Source organism: Camelus bactrianus, chromosome 6, assembly GCF_048773025.1.
Source record: "Camelus bactrianus isolate YW-2024 breed Bactrian camel chromosome 6, ASM4877302v1, whole genome shotgun sequence".
Taxonomy (NCBI): Eukaryota; Metazoa; Chordata; class Mammalia; order Artiodactyla; family Camelidae; genus Camelus; species Camelus bactrianus.
The window spans coordinates 35978999-35998265 of NC_133544.1; the positions used below are offsets into that span (position 1 = coordinate 35978999).

The 19267-nt window shown below is 33.3% G+C and overlaps 1 protein-coding gene across 1 annotated transcript in view; it reads right to left on the minus strand.

Moving 5' to 3' along the window:
- LRRC9 (leucine rich repeat containing 9) overlaps positions 1–19267 on the minus strand; it is an 88236-nt gene that overhangs the window by 44247 nt on the left and 24722 nt on the right. Inside the window, exons 11-19 of the mRNA XM_045522061.2 lie at positions 18747–18923; positions 18300–18417; positions 16344–16476; positions 14336–14458; positions 13596–13711; positions 8424–8636; positions 5130–5249; positions 2939–3130; positions 1678–1803 (exon numbers count right to left, since the gene is read on the minus strand). Coding sequence (XP_045378017.2) covers positions 1678–1803; positions 2939–3130; positions 5130–5249; positions 8424–8636; positions 13596–13711; positions 14336–14458; positions 16344–16476; positions 18300–18417; positions 18747–18923 — 1318 coding nt within the window. The remainder of the gene's footprint in view (positions 1–1677; positions 1804–2938; positions 3131–5129; positions 5250–8423; positions 8637–13595; positions 13712–14335; positions 14459–16343; positions 16477–18299; positions 18418–18746; positions 18924–19267) is intronic.

A 19267-nucleotide genomic window follows, 5' to 3' on the forward strand; every position in this document is an offset into this window, starting at 1 on the left:
TAGTCTTGCACATATTTGGACTTTATGTAAACTGAATAATATGCATGTATACTTCTGTGAGTTGTGTTTTTTGCTCAACTATATTCATAAGATTCATCTATGCTGCTACCTGTAGCGGTAGTTCATTCATATGTCATTGCTATATAGCATTTCCTTATCAGTTCTCCTCTTAATGAACATTGGGGCTGATTTCAGTTTTTTTTGCTATTATAAACATTGCTGTTGTGAATATTCTTTTATATGACTCCTGGTGCACACATCCAAAAGTTTCTTTAGAGTATATAACTTTCTGGGTTTAAGGCATGTACATAATCAGCTTTATTAGATAATGACAATTTGTTTTCCAAAATGGTTGTACCACTTGTAACGTTTACTTCAAATTTTTGATAAAACTTGATTATTTAAAAAAATATATTTTTCCGATTGGTGGCTGTAAATTGGTAGATCATTGCAGTTTAATGTTTATTTTCTTGAATACTAATGTGGTGGACATATTTTCCTAAGTTGTTTGGCTGTTCCGATTTCCTCTCCAGTGAAGTGTCTGTTTAAATCTTTTGCTCATTTTTCTGTTTGATTGACTGTCTTTTTCCTAATATACTCTGAATATATAAAAAATATTTTTGTTAGTTAGATATGTTGCAGATTTCTTTTCCCAGTATGTAGCTTGTCATTTCACTTTCTTTATGGCATGCCCTTTGAGGAATAGATGTATTAATTTTAACAGAGACAAATCTAGTATTTTATAATTTATGTTCTTTGTTTCTTGCATAATAAATTCTTCCCTAATTCAAGGTCAAATGATAATCTCTGATCTTTTCTTCTAAAAACATTTTTGGTTTTGCCTTTTGTAAGGAAGTCCTCAGTGCACTTGTTCCAGGGCCTTTTATTGACTAGCCTCCTGATTTGTGCAGACAGCTCTGCTATTTATTGAGCTACCATGTATTGTGGGTCTTTATATTATGTTCTATTGGTCTATTTGTTTAACTCTGCCAATTCTGTATTGTTTTACAGAATCTTAGTAAGTTCTGATTTCTGGTATGGTAAATCCCCACCTCTCCTTCAGGAGTTAATTCTATTTTGACCAATAAAAATTTTCTTTTCTTCATTTTGAATAGATCCAAAATTAAATATTACATTGTTTAAAGAATTAATATTTAAATACTCCACAAAAAGTAAATAGGTAGATAACTAGAGTGGAGATTTTTTAGGATGTTGAAGCTACTTTGGCTAAAGTAGCATTCTTAATCTAGATAATTTACCCTCCCTCAAGTTAACAGGTTTTGGTTTTTTTTTTCAGCCAGACACATATAATATCATCATTAGGTAAACAATTCACCAAATGCTTTCTCAAGGCCTCTAAGCTTACCTTATCCATGGAAAATTGCTTATTTTCATGTAGGCTCTAGAAAGGACTCTGGTGAGTTCAGGTTGACTAGGAAAAAAGCAGTTACTCTACCGGTATTTTTGGAGTAGTGTGCAAGGATGAGAATCCATATAACAAGTTGGTATTTAAATGGGATACATTTAAACAGAAAAAAAATTCAAGTGATATGACTTATGGATTGATTTTTTTATTACCACACTAAAAGGAGAATACAAAATCTCAAAACAAGAGTATAGGAACTACTATTTGTATATTCTGAATAGAACAAGAAATATTAAATAGTAAAATCCAACCTGAGTGATCTTTGTTCCAGTAATAAATTTCACAGCTGCTGTTGCTTCTTCTTCAGTAATGAGGACTCCATCTAAATGAGTAAGAGCCTTTAATCTGCCAATAACACTCAGCCTTAATGTGGCTGGCTTGGGAAAAATAACAAAAGTTAATTTTTACAAAATATTACATATGTTGTGGCATGGAAAGAAGTGCTTCTTCATCCCTTCCCATCTGTGCGTCTCCTACTTCATCATATATGTCTAAAAAGAGGCTTACATAAGAGTTAAAATTAAATTATATTCAAGAATTAATCTGTTTTATTTTGAAGGTGGCTGGTGCTACTCTGGTGAAGGGAGGAAATGTGGTAAGCTGTTAAAAAGTGACTGTGGTGAAAAGTATTCAAAGAACAACTGCACTGCCTCCTGTTTATCTGGATCAGCACTTAGCTAGTCAGCTCCAAGCAGGATTCCATATAGATTTTTAGCCCTTGACATTTAATTTGGCAAGAAGGCTATAGCTGTACTGTGATCATTCAGGAAGCCTGATTTGGCAAAAGAAAAAAATCCTTCAGTTTTACTGAGTGAAAAAGGAGAAATACAACAATATAAACGTAGTAATATGGCCAGTTTAATAGAACCAATCATGCTCTAGTCCCTTTTAAAAATGTTGAACACAGTCTTATATATATTTTGAAAGTAGGGAAAGGAGGATTCTTGACATAAACTTGGGGCTTATTTTAAATACTTGGAGATAGTCTTAAATATAATCATTGAATACTGAAATTTCTTAGCATGAGTCTACCTATTTTTGTGATGAAAAAATAGTGTTCAATCAAATTGTCTTTTATAACAGAACATAAGACTTTATAATTCAGGTTTATAAGGGGAGGTGACAAATTAGGTCCCCCTTTAATAGTGTTTCTCTCACTGTATTCTATTACTCTTGATTCCTGTGCCTCATTACCGTAGGGTTTCAGTGCACTGAGCAATAAAAATTCTCTGCAGGTTTGCAACTGGCAATGACATCTAACACTAGTAAAGCCATAATAGTCTCAAACTATTAGTGGTTGCAAAAAAATCTGATATGAAATTATAGACTTTTCTTAAAGTAACATTCAATTTCATTTGATCACTACAATAAATTCAACTTATGAAATACCCAAAGGAATTGTAGTGAAACAAAAATAGTTTGCCTGTTTCTGGCTACTATTGAATAGTAGTGAGAAATGGCTTTGAAATAAAAATGATTGTTTGCTTTTTAATAAACACGTCTGTGCCATACCTTTTGCCATGGATTATGTCGAATATCAAGAGTGAGAAGGCTTGTGGTGTGTTTGTATAACGTATTTATTTCATCACCAGATTTTTTCAGTTGATTCCAGCTCAAGTCTAAGTGCTTAAGTTTCATCAGACCTCTAAATCCCTCAAGGGTTATCACATGGTTATGGCTTGCATCCAAATATTCAAGGTTATACTGCAACACATACAAATGGAAGTGATGCTAGAAAGATCATCTCTCTGATTCTCTTAGTGCTTTACATGCTTTCTGATAATCCTCACAGAAAACCTAGACAGTAGTTATGCTGCAATAATAGTATCAATGTACGTATTCTCCTAAAGAGCTATAGGTATGTTATTCTAGTCATTTTCTCTTAATTCCTACTTCACCCTTGATACATGGAGTGCTGATGTTTGTTTTCATGAAAGAAAAGGCAAAGAAAAACTGGCATGATAATCTGTCCCCAACAGACAAGGAATTAGGCTTCTGGTTTATACCACTGAACCCACAGCCTGGTTAAAAAGGGTTCCTCTTCAGAGATAGACACTAAACCTATTCCATTCTATAATTTCCTTTTTTAAAAGTACAGTTTTTAATAACATTTTAAAAAATCATTAAAGTAACACATGTTCTTTCTGGAGATCTGAAAAATGTAGTAAATAAATAAAAAGAAAAATAGAAAGCATATATAATTCTGTTGCTCAGAAGGAACCACTGAAAACATTGTTTTTTAAATTATATGCTCATGTATTTGTCTTATATAAAATAGATTATATTATATAGAATTTTGTATCCTTCTAACATGGTCACACATTATTAAATATTCTCCAAGTGATTTTTCATTATTCTAGTATTCTAATATGTGAATTGTTAGGATTGTTTAAAACATTTTACTATGGACATTTATGTGGCTTCTAATTGTTGGCAACACTGCAACAAATGTTCACACACACATACTACTCAGTGTATGGAATACTCAGCCATAAAAAGATGAAATCTTGCCATTTGTAACAATATGGATAGACTTGGAGGGTACTATGCTAAGTGGAATAAGTCAGACAGAGAAAGACAAATTCTGTATAATATCACTTGTATGTGGAATAAAACATCCAAAATAAATGGACAAACCAAACCAAACAAAAACAAACACACAGATACAAGGATCAGAGTAGTGGTTTTCAGAGGGGAAGTAGGGTAGATGGAGGGCAAAATGGGTAAAGGGGATCAACTGTGTGGTGATGGATGGAAACTAAACTTTAGTGGTGAGCACGCTGTAGTGTATACAAAAGTCAAAATATAATATTGTAGACATGAAATTTATATAATATTATAAGCCAATGTTACCTCAGTTTGGAAAAAAAAGGACTTTGGCTTACCAAAAGAAACACAGAAAGGGGTTTAATACTAAAGCCAATAAGCAAAGTAACAAGTCCCACCCCAGTGGTAGAAGCAGCATTGCAAGGGCCTTGACATGCTTGCAAAGAGGTAGAGTAGAGAATGAGCAAGAGCTGAGAATGATAATATATTCTGGAAAGGTATGTCAGTGACCTGGGACCTGTGGAAATGGGATGCTGGGTTGGAGTTCTGAAACCCATATGTAGTTATTTTTGTTGTATTATATATAACAAGGAAAACAAAAGCCAGGTAAGAGCCATACCTATGTGTACATGTGTATTACTGCATTTGTCCTGTGATTTATAAGGCAAACACAAGTCAAAAAAGACCTAAGTGTGTAATGTTCAGGTAGAAAGGACAAGGCCAAGAGAAAGAAATAATCATACAGATGATGAACAGATGGGAAGGACTGACGACATTAGCTGTCAAGCGGTAAGCTAGAAAGTGAAGAGGAAATAAGGACTCACAAGAAGGAGAAAAACAAAGAGTGGGAAAATGAGCAGAAGAAATTGGAAATGGTATTTTATAAATGACATTTTAAAAGCAAGTCTGGAGTAGTTCTACATTTATTTTAAAGTAGATAGAAAACAGATATGACCGCAGGTGTATATTTGGTTTGTAAACAGGATCTAAATCTAAGATCTATTTTAGGGAAAGTAACATACAATAGTGTATGTTTTGCTCCTAATTTGGGCTGTGTAATATTGAATATGATATATATGAGGTCATAATTACAAAAATAATTTATTCATTAAATTAATAATTTTATTTTACTTAATTTCAAAAGGACAGTTCTTACCAGGTGGTATACATCATCTAGACAAGTAAATTCATTAAAGCTGATATTAAGTTTTCGAAGTCCTGTTAACTTGGAGAGATCTCTCAATTTACTCAAGCTGTTTCCATGTAGATTCAGACTCTGAAGTAAAATAAAATATACATTTAAAAAAGACAGATTATATTCTAATCCTAGTTATTTAAATAACATTGAGAGAACCAATGAGAAAAAAATCTAATTTTAAAAGCATAGTCTAATTTTATAATCTGATTTTAAAAGGTATAGTTTATAATAGCAACTGTATTAATACAGTTGACCACAGTATTCCCAACAAACAGGTATTATGATAAAATCAGGTGTCTACCTTCCAACCCCCTTCACTCACCACCACTGTCTCACACCCTGTTATACTGTGGACATATAAAATTATATGTCACTCTGGGTTTTTTTTAATTTACATTATTTTATTTATTTTTATGGATGTCCTTGTAAAACTCAATCTAGTGGGGAAGACTGAAAGTAAAATAAGAGGTCTGTACCTTGAATTTCTCTTACAGCAATGGCACAAAGAAAGGAAAACAAAGGGTGTGATGTCTAAACATTCTTCTTCTAATATCTAGTAAAAGTTTGCTGGCTTTTAAGCAATATAGGCAAATTTAAGATGAAAAAGCCTTTCATCTTTATGTTATGGGTGTTGACCAAATTAATAGTCCAGTGGAGGTCACAAGCTGGCCAAGATATTCTTAAGTCTTACGCTCCTCTCTGGTTTTTATCTTACAAACCAAAGATAATAAAAAAGACCTACCTTCCAGTGCTGGGGTATTTTTTTTAAGTTTTTTTTTTTTAATTTAATTCCTTTACGTTGTATACATGTTGTGGAAGCTCAATCCAATCAGAACATTCATTTATTAAACTTTTCATTACTGAGACTTTATTACCAAGAACTTATTACTCAAAAGAAATCTTGACATTATAGTTCAGAAACAATTCCTTCAAGCTGTCAGCTGGAAGATTGATCCTGCGATGATAACTACACTGCACTTTTATGATAAAGATAGTGATAAGCCATCATGTTATGAAGCGTTCCTTCTCTAATAAGACCTCTCTAAGGTAAAGATAGTCTCCTAGACCTAAAGATTTGGTGGATGGTACTAAAACAGTTTTACCAAAGCAATCCCATAAACTTCCTGAAAAAGATGATTTTTGAATATTTTCAGAAGCAGACTTAAAACTAGTGATGTCACTTACTATCTTAAAAGCTATTCTTGCATTCTCTTTCTGTTTCACATAACCACCTGAGAAAAAACTGTCATCATAAACAATGCATTTAGAACTGCCACAATGGAGCTATGTAATTGACTTTCAAGATAAAAATCATCTCTGAATTTTTATCTGTATCTCAGCTTTCAGTGCATACATAGAAAGATAGTGTCATGCAAGAATAACTTGCCTTCTCAAGTATTCTTATCAATTTGTCAATTAAATATCAATTTGTCTACTACTGCAGGTTCAAGCAAACAACCCAGTTTTTCTGTAAGAACCACTCGCTGTTTGAAAAGATATTGTAACTAATGAGTATCTCACATGTGTTAGGCATTGTGCTAGATAATGGCAAAGTTGATGCTAGTCACATAGTGTTTATGAGTAAATTAGAAAAAAAGCATCATTTCCTCAAGATTCCTTTATTTCCAGCTTTTAGAAAATTGTAACAATAGGTTGATTTTGTTTATAAGAAATTTTAACAACAGTTGTCAGAAAATTATTGTAGTAAATATCTTACTCTCTATATAAAAGTTGTCCCTTAGATGTGGCCCTTTTGTGCAATGCACACTGCACTACCTTATATAGTTGCCCTAGTGCTAGGGATATACATGACTAAGAACAGCCATAGCCTCTGCCCCTGTAGAATTTACAGTCTAGGAGGGATACAGGCATATGACAAAGGAATCTTACCTAGACTCAGAGGTAAGAGAAGGCTTTAATGCTTAAGTATAGATCTAAAATATATGTGGGTTAACTAAGGAGAACAGGGTCAGGGGAGAGCATTCCATGCAGAAGCAGTAGCAAGTGCAGAGACTCTGTGTGGCTGCAAACAGGGTAAACAGAAACAGAAAAGAAACTGAACACAGAGAAACAGGAAAGAGGCTGAACACAGAGAGCTACAGGGAAGGTACTACAAGAAGAGTCCGGAAAGGTAGGCCAGGGACCGGATCATATAAAATCTTATAGGCCATATTAAGGACTCTGGTTTTATTTTTAAAACAATGGAAAATCATTTGAGGATTTTAAGTAGGAATGGTAAAGAGTGTCACATCAGATTTGCATTTTGAAATGACTATTCTATCTTCAACATGGAGAATGGGTTGGGGGCTCAAAGTGGAAGCAGGACAGGACCTCTGTTGCATAGCTCTAGGAAGCACGCACCCTCCCTCCTTCCAGCCCAACGCACACACACTTGCATCAGTAATACAGTGAATGGTGTCCAAAGAGCACATTAACAGTACATAATGTGCATGGTGCCTCCTGGAGTTGTGTAATGTTGTGATTGAGGAGGGAGACCTCTGGAAATAGTCTAGGTCAGAGATAGAGAGAGTTTGGATAGAATGGTAGCAGATTTGAAATGGACAGATTGGGAGTCAAGATACAGAAGTAGGCTTAATATCTTAATAGAATTTCTTCAGTGTAAAGTTAAGTTGCTTCAGTAAGTCACCCAAATTCTATTGATTAATTTTGTAAAGATAAAGCTCCTATAGTTTGTGTTGCTTAATCCTGGAAACTGTTTTGAAACCTATCTGTCTTCATCTTAATCAGCTGAAGAGAGTTTGTTTTTCAGGAGTAAAGTTCCTTGCAAATTAGACAGCTACCTCTAGAGCTACCTGGTAGCCAGTAGCCACACGTGGCCCTTAGCACTTGAACTGTGGCTAGTCTGAATTGAGATGTGCTGTAAGTGTAAAATATACTCCAGATTTCAAAGATTTAGCATGAAACCATCTGATTAGTGAATCTTCATATTGACTGCATGTTGATATGATAATATTTGGATATACTGAGTTAACTATATTATTAAAATTAATCTTAACTTTTATTTTTTAAAAAAAATTTAAAAATGTGCCTAATAGAAAATGAAAAATTATATATGTAGTTCATATCATATACTACTGGACAACACTGATCTGTAGAAGAAAAGGGCTAGACACTTTTTTAAGCATGCCCAGCATGGATGGCATGATGCCTGGCATCATTAGATAGGTGCTTTAGTATCTTTAGATTTCATGTGATAGATTCTGACCAAATTTTATTCTTCCTAATACTCACCACAATATGACTGTAAATGCTAGTCTTGGTAAGGGAAAGTATTGTTTTGTCATCCAAACTAATAAGTTTTGGTCTGGGCTTGATCCTGGGATCCATTTTTATAACTTCATCGTCAAATTTCAAATCCTGGGACAACATTGATCCTTCTGAATTTTTTTTGCTTTCTTCTAGAATAACATTGTTGAATGAAGAAAATAAAGAGTGAGCCTTGACCTAAAAAATTTATTAAAAACATTGAAAATTTGGTTGCTGTATTTATCATTTTGATAAAGAAGTAGGCTATGTAGGAAAGATGAATTAACTTTTTTCAGTTATATAGTAGTATCTATGGTGACCAGTATCACATTAGGAAATCTATGAGAGTAGATTAAATTGTGAGCTAAGAATGGGTGTGTTCATCCCCTCCCACTGAAATTCCTTAAAACTGGCAAAAGATAATTTAAAAATATTTTGTAACAATGAAGAGGGCACTGACAGAAGACTAGAAATTATGAGACATAAATCAGAAGGAGCTGAATTGACAGACAAATATGAACAGAAATATAACCTGCAGTCAAAACATATGCAGGAGATAACCATTTCAAAGAGAAGATCCTGAGAAACTTGATATTCAATGTGAATAACTAGGTAATTATCAGGTAATTAAGTAAATACGGTAAGAATTGTGGATGAATGAACATTTTTCTAGAAGTGGCTCTAGGAAAAATCAAAATGGTTCAGAAGAGAATTTTTTTAATTGTAGGAGAACAAAGCATCTGTAAAATAGATTGCTGTAGAAAAGAATAGGGTAAATGCTTCAAAGTCAAAATAAAAACAATAAAATAGAAAAAAAATTCAATAAATGCTCTGAGAAACCAAATGGATATGGCAGCAGGTCAAATTAGCATTGTGGAGGCCAATATTGAGGAAATCTTTCAGAACACAGAATTGAAAAATGGAAATATAAAATATGAGGGAAAAAAATTAAAAGACATGGAGGATCAATTCAGAATGTGCAATGTTTAACAAAAAGAAGTTCGAGAGAGCTTAACAGAGAATGGGAGAGAAGAAATGATCAAGGAATTAAGAGAAGAAAACTTGCCAGAAGTGAAGAACTGAACTTTCAGATCTAAAGAGCTTATGAAGTGGCAGCAGCAGGATGATGGAGCTGTTCATGGAACAGTCAGTCACAACAGCCAGGGACTTGGCCTCTCCTCTTATGATTTGAGTTATTCTGTTTTCTGTTTGTCTAGGTTTCTGTGTCTTTTGTTGAAAGCATACTTGACTGACACAACCCCATTCATAACAATGTAAAATATAAATGCTCAGAACTATACTTAACAAGAAATGTTTAGGACCTATTTAAAGAAAAATGTGGGAGAGGACTTGAGTAAATGGAATGACTTAATGTTCCTGGATGAGAAGCCCAATACTGCAGAACAGAATAGAAGAATCTATAAATAGACACCTTACATATGAAATTAATTTTAATGATAAAGATAATATTTCAAAACAGAGTTAAAAAGATGATGCTTGATCAAGTAGCTATCCATTTTTTAAGAAAAAAATTATTTGATCATCCCACCTTACACAATATAAAACAATTACTAGATGGAATTAAAAAGCTAAAAGTTTTAAAACAACCTATATAAGTATTAGAAGAAAATAAAGGAGAATATTTATATAAGCCTTCTGAAATGAGATGTAAAATTCAGAATCCATAATGGAAAAGATAAAGAGATCTGACCTCTTAAAAATTAACTTGTAAATTACAAATTAAAATGAAAAATACTTTTTTTTTCTACAAATAAGTTAAAATAAATGTGACAGAAAACACTTGGAACGTGTATAAAAGATAAAGGATTAATATCTAGAATGCATATAAGGATTTTTATAAACAATATGAAAAAGATAGAGTCCAACAGAAAATGGTCAAAAGATATAACAGGTGATTCATGAAACGATAAATAATCCATATAAGCACATAAAAGAATATCCTTTTTTTGCCCGTAAGAGTGAAAACAAAAAGACTGCTAACACCTTGTGTTAGTAAAGACATATAAGAAACAAGTACTATTATATACTGTTGGAAATTTGTAAAATGGTCCAACCTTTGTAAAGAGTACTGGCAAAATCTATCAAAATTAAAACACATATCCATATATCCTTTGACTAGCCAATTCTTCTACAAATCTATGCTGCAGAAAACCTTCCATACTTGTATAAAGGTGCACCTGCAGTGATGATCAGTGAAATATTATTTTAAACAGAAATAAAAATGGAAACATGTTTCATCAGTAGTCAAATAACTATTGAATAGTATGTAGCCACTGAAAGGATGAAGTATAGACCTATAAGTGCTGAAGTAGAAATATGTCCAAAACATATTGTTAAAGGCAGAAAAATTCACAGAATACTTAGAACTTGATTCTACATGTAAAAGGGTATGTATTGTTATATATGTAAATGCACACACATATGCACACACACACAAACGATTGAAAGCAAGCCCACAAAGCTGTTAACAGTGGATGACTTTATGATAGGGAGTGGTGGTGGGATTGGAGTGAAAGCAGATTTTCATGTTTATCCTACATTCTTCAATACAATTTGAATCTTTTCCAGCGAGACTATAGCCATATATTACTCATGTAATATATTTGCATAATAAAAATGTTTAGGTGTCACAATGATTTGTTTTGAAAATTAGGTCCTAAACAGAATAACCATTTTATATTTATATATAGGCAAACCTTGTTTTATTGCACTTTGCTTAATTGCATGTTTTATGAATTGAAGGCATCAAGCAAGTCTAGTGGTGCTATTTTCCCAACACCATTTGCTCATTTCGTGGCTCTGTATCACATTTGGTAATCCTCGGAATATTTCAAACTTTTTTGTTATTATTATATTTGCAATGGTGATCTGCGATCAGTCATCTCTGACGTTACTAATGTAATTATTTTGGGGTGACAAAATTGTGCTATTATAAGCTGATAAACTTAATAAATGTTGTGTGTGTTCTGACTACTCCACTAACCAACCATTCCCCTGTCTCTCTCACTCTGCTCGGGCCTCCCTATTCCGTGAGACGCGACAGTTTTAAAATTAGGCCAGTTAATAATCTTACAACAGCCTCTGAGTGTTAAAGTGAAAGAAAGAGTCACACCTCTCACTTTCAATCAAAAGTTAGAAATGATTAAGCTTAGTGAAGAAGGCATGTCAAAAACTGAGACAGGCTGAAAGCTAGGCCTCTTGCTCCAAATAATTCGCCAAGTTATGAATGCAAAGGAAAAGTTCTTGAAGAAAACTAAAAGTGCTATTCCAGTGAACACAAGAATGATAAGGAGCAAAACAATCTTATTATTGATATGGAGAAAGATTCAGTGATTTGGATAGAAGATCAAGCCACCCACAACATTCCCTTAAGACAAAGCCTAATCCAGAGTAAGATCCTAACTCTCTTCAATTCTGTGATGGCTGAGAGAGGTGAGGAAGCTGCACAAGAAAAGCTTGAAGCTAAAAGAGGTTGGTTCATGAGGTTTAAGGAAAGAAGCCTTCTCCAAAACATAGAAGTGCGAGGTGAAGCAGCAAGTGGTGGTGCTTCAAGAAGCTGCAGCAAGTTATTCAGAAGACCTAAGATCATTAATGAAGGTGACGACACTAAACGACAGATTTTCAATGTAGACAAAACAGCCTTATATTAGAAGATGCCAACTAGGACTTTCATAGCTAGAGAGGAGAAGTCAATGTCTGGCTTTAGAGCTTTAAAGGACAGGCTGACTGTCTTGTTAGAGGCTCTTTTAGTTGATGCCAATGTTCAACTACCATTTTGAAAATCCTAGGGCCCTTAAGAATTATGCCAAATTTACTCTTCATGTGCTCTACAAATGGAAAAATAAAGCCTGGATGATAGCACATCTGTTCACAGCATGGTTTACTGAATATTTTAAGCCCACTGTTGAAACCCACTGCTCAGAAAAAAGGCTTCCTTTTAAAATACTACTGCTCATTGACAGTGCACCTGGTCACCCAGAGCTCTGATGGAGATGGACAATGAGATAAATGTTGTTTTCATGCTTGCTAATGTAACATCTACTCTGCACCCCTTGAATCAAGGAGTAGTTTTGACTTTCAAGTCTTATTATTTAAGAAATACATTCCGTAAGGCAATAGCTGCCATAGTTAGTGATTATTCTGAGGGATCTGGACAAAGGAAATTGAAAACTTTTTGGAAAGGATTCTTCATTCTAGATGCTGTTAAGAACATTCATGATTCATGGAAAGAGGTCAAAATATCAGTGTTAACAGGAGTTTGGAAGAAGTTGATTACAACCTTCATGGATGACTCTTCGGGGTTTAAAACTTCAGTGAAGGAAGTATGTGCAGATATGATGGAAAGAGAAAGAGAATTAGAATTAGAAATGGATCCTGAAAATGTAACTGAACTGCTGCAATCTCATGATAAAACTTTAATGGGTGAGGAGTTACGTCTTATGGGTGAGTGAAGAAGTGTCTTCTTGAGATGGAAACTACTCGTGGTGAAGATGCTGTGAAGATTGCTGAAATGACTGCAAAGGATTTAGGATATTACATAAACGTAGCTGATAAAGCAGTGGCAGGGTTTGAGAGGACCAATTCCAATTCTGAAAGAAGTCCTGTGGGTAAAATGCTATCAAACAGCACTGCATGCTACACAGAAATGGTTCATGAAAGGAAGACTCAACTGATGTAGCAACTTCATTGTTGTCTTATTTTAAGACATTGACACAGCCACCCCAACCTTCAGCAACCACCACCCTGATCAGTTAGCAGCCATCAACCTGGAGGCAAAACTTTCTACCAGCGAAAAGATTATGACTTACTGAAGGCTCAGATGATGATTAGCATTTTTTAGCAATAAAGTATTTTAAAAATTAAGATATATGTATTATTTTTAGACATAATGCTATTTCACCCATAATAGACTACAGTATAGTGTAAAAATAACTTTTAAATGCACTGGGATACCCAAATATTTGTGTGACTAACTTTATAGCAATATTCACTTTATTGCAGTGGTCTGGAACTAAACCTGCAATATCTCTGAAGTATGTCTCTCTCTATATTATAAATTTGACATAATATTATTAGACTTCAAATTATTGTTCTGTTCTCATTTAACGAATTTCAGTTTTAAAAATGATTTCATACCGCTGTAATATACTCAAATTCTATGATGTATTCAGGCAAAACAAGGTCATGATCAAAGACAAACCACTTGCACTGCCGACTGCTGCAATCACAGTCTCGTTGTCCCATGATAGAATCTAGGGTAAAATCAAAAACAAAAACAAGCAAAACAAACACTCTTGAAAATGAAACACCTTAATACACTTTTTTCATTCTTATATAGATTAAGAAACAACAAACTCAGTAAGTTTCAAATCTTATGTTATTGAGGTTTTTTCTCATATCTTCCCACCACCATAGACAATTTTTTAAATTCTGTAAGTACTTATTAGTCACCCTTTCACTACACAGACTAGTAAGGTTTAATTCCGTTAATATCCTTTTCCTTTTTGTACTTTTTTATTCAGTGTTTTGCCATATAGTTTTGACAAATGTATTACTCTAAAACCTTTGTTGTTAAAAGTTGGGTGGGTTCTATCTTTTGAAATATATATTATATATGCATAATATATGTATCACATATGATATATATATCTGTATGTAAAACATAAAATTTTACAAAATAAAATACATATACACATGTATATAAATGTCATTGAAATAGGGGGGAAAATAGAAGCTCATTAGTAGCTAGGAACAATTTTTTGTAGAAAAGTTCATAAGGATTGTTAGATAGAGGTTAAACTGTAAGCATCTGTATTAAATTGTAACAATTTGTATTCAGAAAGATGAAAACAGATTTCTCTTCATAGAAGACATACTTAGTAAATATTTTTGAGGAATGAACACTGAATTAACCATTGGGTAGTTGGCTTGACTGATGGAGTCCTGATCATGAGCCTGAACACTCTGGCCAAGGAAAACCTTTGTAATGAGGAGGATGCCTAGTACGAAAAACAAAACATTTTAAACACTAATTCATTTTATTAATTTTCCAATATCACCTTCTTTATTGGCCCCAGACTTGACTGTGTGTTCTGTAAAGGTAGAGATCCTGGCTATCTTGCTTGCCACTGATAGCACATAGCACACTGATCCAAAATAGGAGCTCAACAAATATTTGTTGAATAAATAAAATAGCTATAAAAGATAATTCCTGTTTCATCAAACAAAGCTTTACAGAAAAGGAAGAAGGAAATAACACAATAATTTAGTAACATTTTAATTAAGTAATTTAAGATAAGAATTTTGTTGTTCTTATTAACTGGGTAAAAATTCATCTCTGTACTATCAGCACCCAGTACATAGCTTAGATCATAACAGGCACTTAATATATGCCTACTGAATGGATGGACATTTGTTTTTTAGATCTTAAAGAAACTTGAAATTAACTAAATCCTAAGGATCTCTAGGAGTCACTGAATCCTATGAAGCAACTTATAATTATTATGCATACAGTATTCAGATGACTTTTAAAACTATGTACAAGTTATGAAATGTAAATTGGGAGAACATAAGTATTTTGGAAAGGACATTCCAGCAGGATCAGGAAAAATATCATGAGGTATTTCTTAAGTGGAATGGAGAAGAATGAGAAAAAAAGAAGCAGTTTTTTTTCAAATAGGGAGTTCTTTCCAGGTTCAATACTCTGCTTAATTTTCTGATTATTATTAAATGAATGAAAGACTGCAAAACACACATAGTTTAGTTCAGCACAGATCATCTTAGCAGAGCTATAGTCTGGAATCTAGAATATCGCTCTTAGAGAAGTTAACCAAATTTTTGATTACCCAATCTTCAGAAGGTTGGATAGTTGAGACCAAAGAAAAGGTGTCCTCACTCCCTGACCTAATCAGTTCTCTTTATTTTACATTCTTTGGTACTATGCATTAATACTTCATCTTTGTGGCTTTTACTATAATTATAATTTTACATTTATTTGGATGATTAGTAATTTTTGTAAGCACCATAAAGGAAAAACTATGTCTAGTCTGTGTTGACTATATCTCTATCACCTACCAAGTGCCTAATACACAGTAAGCATTCAATAAATACTGATAGAACTGAAGAATGAACAGTGGAAGAGGGTGAGGCAAGAGAAGACATGATGCACTGGTCTCTGTCCCCAATCTGTGGGTACCAGGGAACCTCTCCCAGACGTGTCCTACAAACTGGCTCATGTACTTTTATTTACACACATACAAGATGCAAGTAGAGTGCTAAAGTACTAATAACTGTACACAAATTAAAATACCAAAAGTTTATTCTTTAAGGAAATTTAAAGCAATCCGTACACTTCACAGTTTGTCTTTAGCCAATTTTAGATTTATAACCAGGTTTTCTTATCATCTTATACTTTGATGATTGAGGATAAATAAGGGCTCCCTTCCTGAGTGCTTTATACGATGATTATCACATAAGTGAACTGAGTTCTCTTTTCTCTTCCCTATGAATTTGGGGTTTGTGTAGGGTGTATGTTCATATAACATATATATGTTAAGTCTGTTTTTAGGACACAACTTAATAAACAAAAGCAGACTATGAAAAATGTCTATTTCATGTAAGTTGGATTAGCTATGAGTAACAAATGAGTGTCATTAATGCTGCTGATAATAAGCGCTCAGTAAATATATTTGTTGACAACTGGACCAAAGTAATAGATTAGGAAGTCATGTATCACCACGCTGGTAACTACTAAGTAAAATGGGTTTCAGAAAACCTCCCAGGTGGATAAAACCAAGTATCAAAAATGTTAGGAAAATAATTTATGAATTTTAAGACTTAAAATTGAGAACTTAAAAGTTCAGAAGTACTGTATATTTGTGTTACCATGCCTGAAGAACTCATTCTCAAGAGAATTTTTCTTCTCATCCTTGTACTTTTGCTGTAGAAATTCAATTCTGGGACACTCACACATACTTAGGCTGTTAGCAAGAATAACAGCATCTTTTCTGAGAGGAAGCTATAAAGACAAAACAAGAGCCTGAATATTTTTACAAAATTGACCATACTTCAGCTTTAATGTGGGTGGTTTATTATTTTGTTTCTGGGCAAAGAAAATGCAGGTCAGACTCACTGAAAAGCAGAAGATAACTTTCAGGTGCAACTTCATTCTGTAAAACTATTTACATAATACATTTTATATTTATATGTAAATAGATTTATGAAAAGTAACAAAGAACAATTTTTGCTCCTGTAAAATCAGCCAAAGTTGAAACTGACAACTCTGTGTAGTGCGGGAGCTACAGTTTTGCACATTTTCAATGATATTCCACCAGCAATTGTGCAGATTCCAAAAAGAAAATTCTGCGGGAATTACATATTACATTGAAGATTCTCGTTTAAATAAATAAATAGTCTAATAATATATTGGGCCTAATAATATACATTATTTTCCTGATAAATCTGATTGTGCTAATGAATGGAAATCTTAAGTTTGCATTGTGGCAATTAATTTCTTTAAAACTGTTTTATTAGAAATATTCATATTACTTGCTCTGAAGCAGCTCAAAACAACAAAGAAAAGTCTCTGTTTTTAGCAGTAAAAAAAAAACTAGAACTAAGAGAGATTATGTGATCTACCGAAGGACTCATGTAGAAATTGGCAAGGTCATGATTTGAACTCAGGTCTACTCCTCCTTGTCAGTAACTCGGAGTTTTGAAATTATTACCAGTTAAATGTTAGTAGCCAAATTATCTAGAAATACATCTTTTCTACAAATGCTGAGTTGCCTATTTTCTTATTGAAACCAGTTATGCAAAGAGATTTTAAAAAATACTAAAATGTGGCTCATCTGACCACAAATTCCACATCCCAGTAAGTATAATCTCAGATTTTTAATGAATACCACTAACTATCCTTTAGACAGAAGCAATGTGCATGACCCTCTGCCTCAGCCAGATACTGCCAAACTAAGCCAAATCCTTCTTCTAAACTGCTTACACACCTCATCCTTTTAATCAGATCCCAACTCTTAAATAATGCAGAACATGAATATCAATCTTTACTCATTGTGTGCACATCACAGCATAGAAATTTAGCTTATCTGATCTGTGTGCTACACAGAGATAAAGCAATGTCAGTATGAGGGTGGGGAAAATGAAGTAGAGAATAAAGAAATGGTGGCAAGTCGAGAGAAAAATAGGATGATAGCTAGAAAGCACAGAAGTGTCAAGTGAATGAATTTTTTACAGGATAGAGAAGACTTTAGAGAGTTTAAAATAGATTAAAGAAGTAGATTTCGAGATTATCTACAAAAGGAACAGAATATAAAAAATAAGATGCCTAGAAATATTAAATAGATAATCAGGAAGATAAAGTAATTCAGGATTCAACCAACCATGGATTGAAAATACTTGAAAAAAAATTGTAGGAAGTTACAAAAAAGCAAAACTTGAATTTGCCCTGCTCCTGCATCTATTTACACAGACTTTACATTGCATTTACAACTATTTACATAGCATTTACATTGTATTAGGTATTACAAGTAATCTAGAGATGATTAAAGTATACAGGAAGATGTGCATAGGTTATATGCCAGTAGTATGCTATTTCATATAAGGGACTTGCGCATCCTTGAATCTAGGTATTTGTGGGGGGTTCTGAACCGATACCCTTTGGATATCAAAGGATTGTGCTTTCCATGATAGCTCTAAGCTTTCTGTGAAACAGCAGAAGTTTGCTATAATTTGAATGAAAGGACTGAGAATCAAACCATGCTTAATCAGTAGCAGAGCCTTATTCATTAGGAAGAAAGCATTATTCTGAATGACATTTTATGCTACCTTGTTTGTTTCACTGTCTTTGAATCCTTTTTCAAGTATTTGTAGCAAATGCTTTTTCTTCACTGTAACTTCAGGATCAAAAACATAAAAAAGGCATTCCAGCATCTTTCGATAGCTCCTTAAGAATAATTGAGACAAAAAAAGTTTTAGAATTGATTTTAAAAAAGCTTAGCCATAGATAAGACGACCATATGCCCTGTCCAGGATGTTTCCCATTTACGTTGGATGTTCCAGAGTCACTATTAAACTTCCACTCTCCCTAAGGCTCAAAAAGAGTTCCAGTGTGGTTAAACTATGAGGTCATCCTTGTCAAGGAAGATGCATGAAAAGGAACTATTTACTAACAAGGATATTTTCAATATTGTAAACTTCTAAAACAGACAGACTTTTTTACAAACTAAAATCAGACTGTTGTAAAAATGTTCCTTATCGAAGTTAACATCTTACTCTGAATCATGCATATCTTCATTGTCCAAAAACTTTTGGAATTTCTCTTCAAATTTTAGTCTCAGAATACGGTTGTTAACTTTGATGACACGTTTTACTTTTACTCCTGTAATGCCGTATGTTCTGAAGTCCCATGTACAAAAACGTGATAGAATTAATTCATAGCAGGAGTTAAACCTATGTGGGAACACATATACATAGAAATATACATAGAATATATACAAAGAAAATAAGATTTTCCTTAAAATGTTGAGAACACAAAGTTACATATGAAAAAAGTAATAGCTCGTATTTTATGTTTTTCACTAAAGATACACTGTCATACAGTATAACTCTACTTTGATTTTTATTCAGTCAATGAAAGAGAAGCTAAAGTTTGAAATATAAAAATAATAGTTCATTTATTAATTATTATATATTTATTCTGACTAAAAGACATGGAGCAATCCTCCTTTATTGAAACACATTCTTTTTTTGGCTTCCACAAAACTATATGCTTCTGGCTTTTATCTTATTGGCTG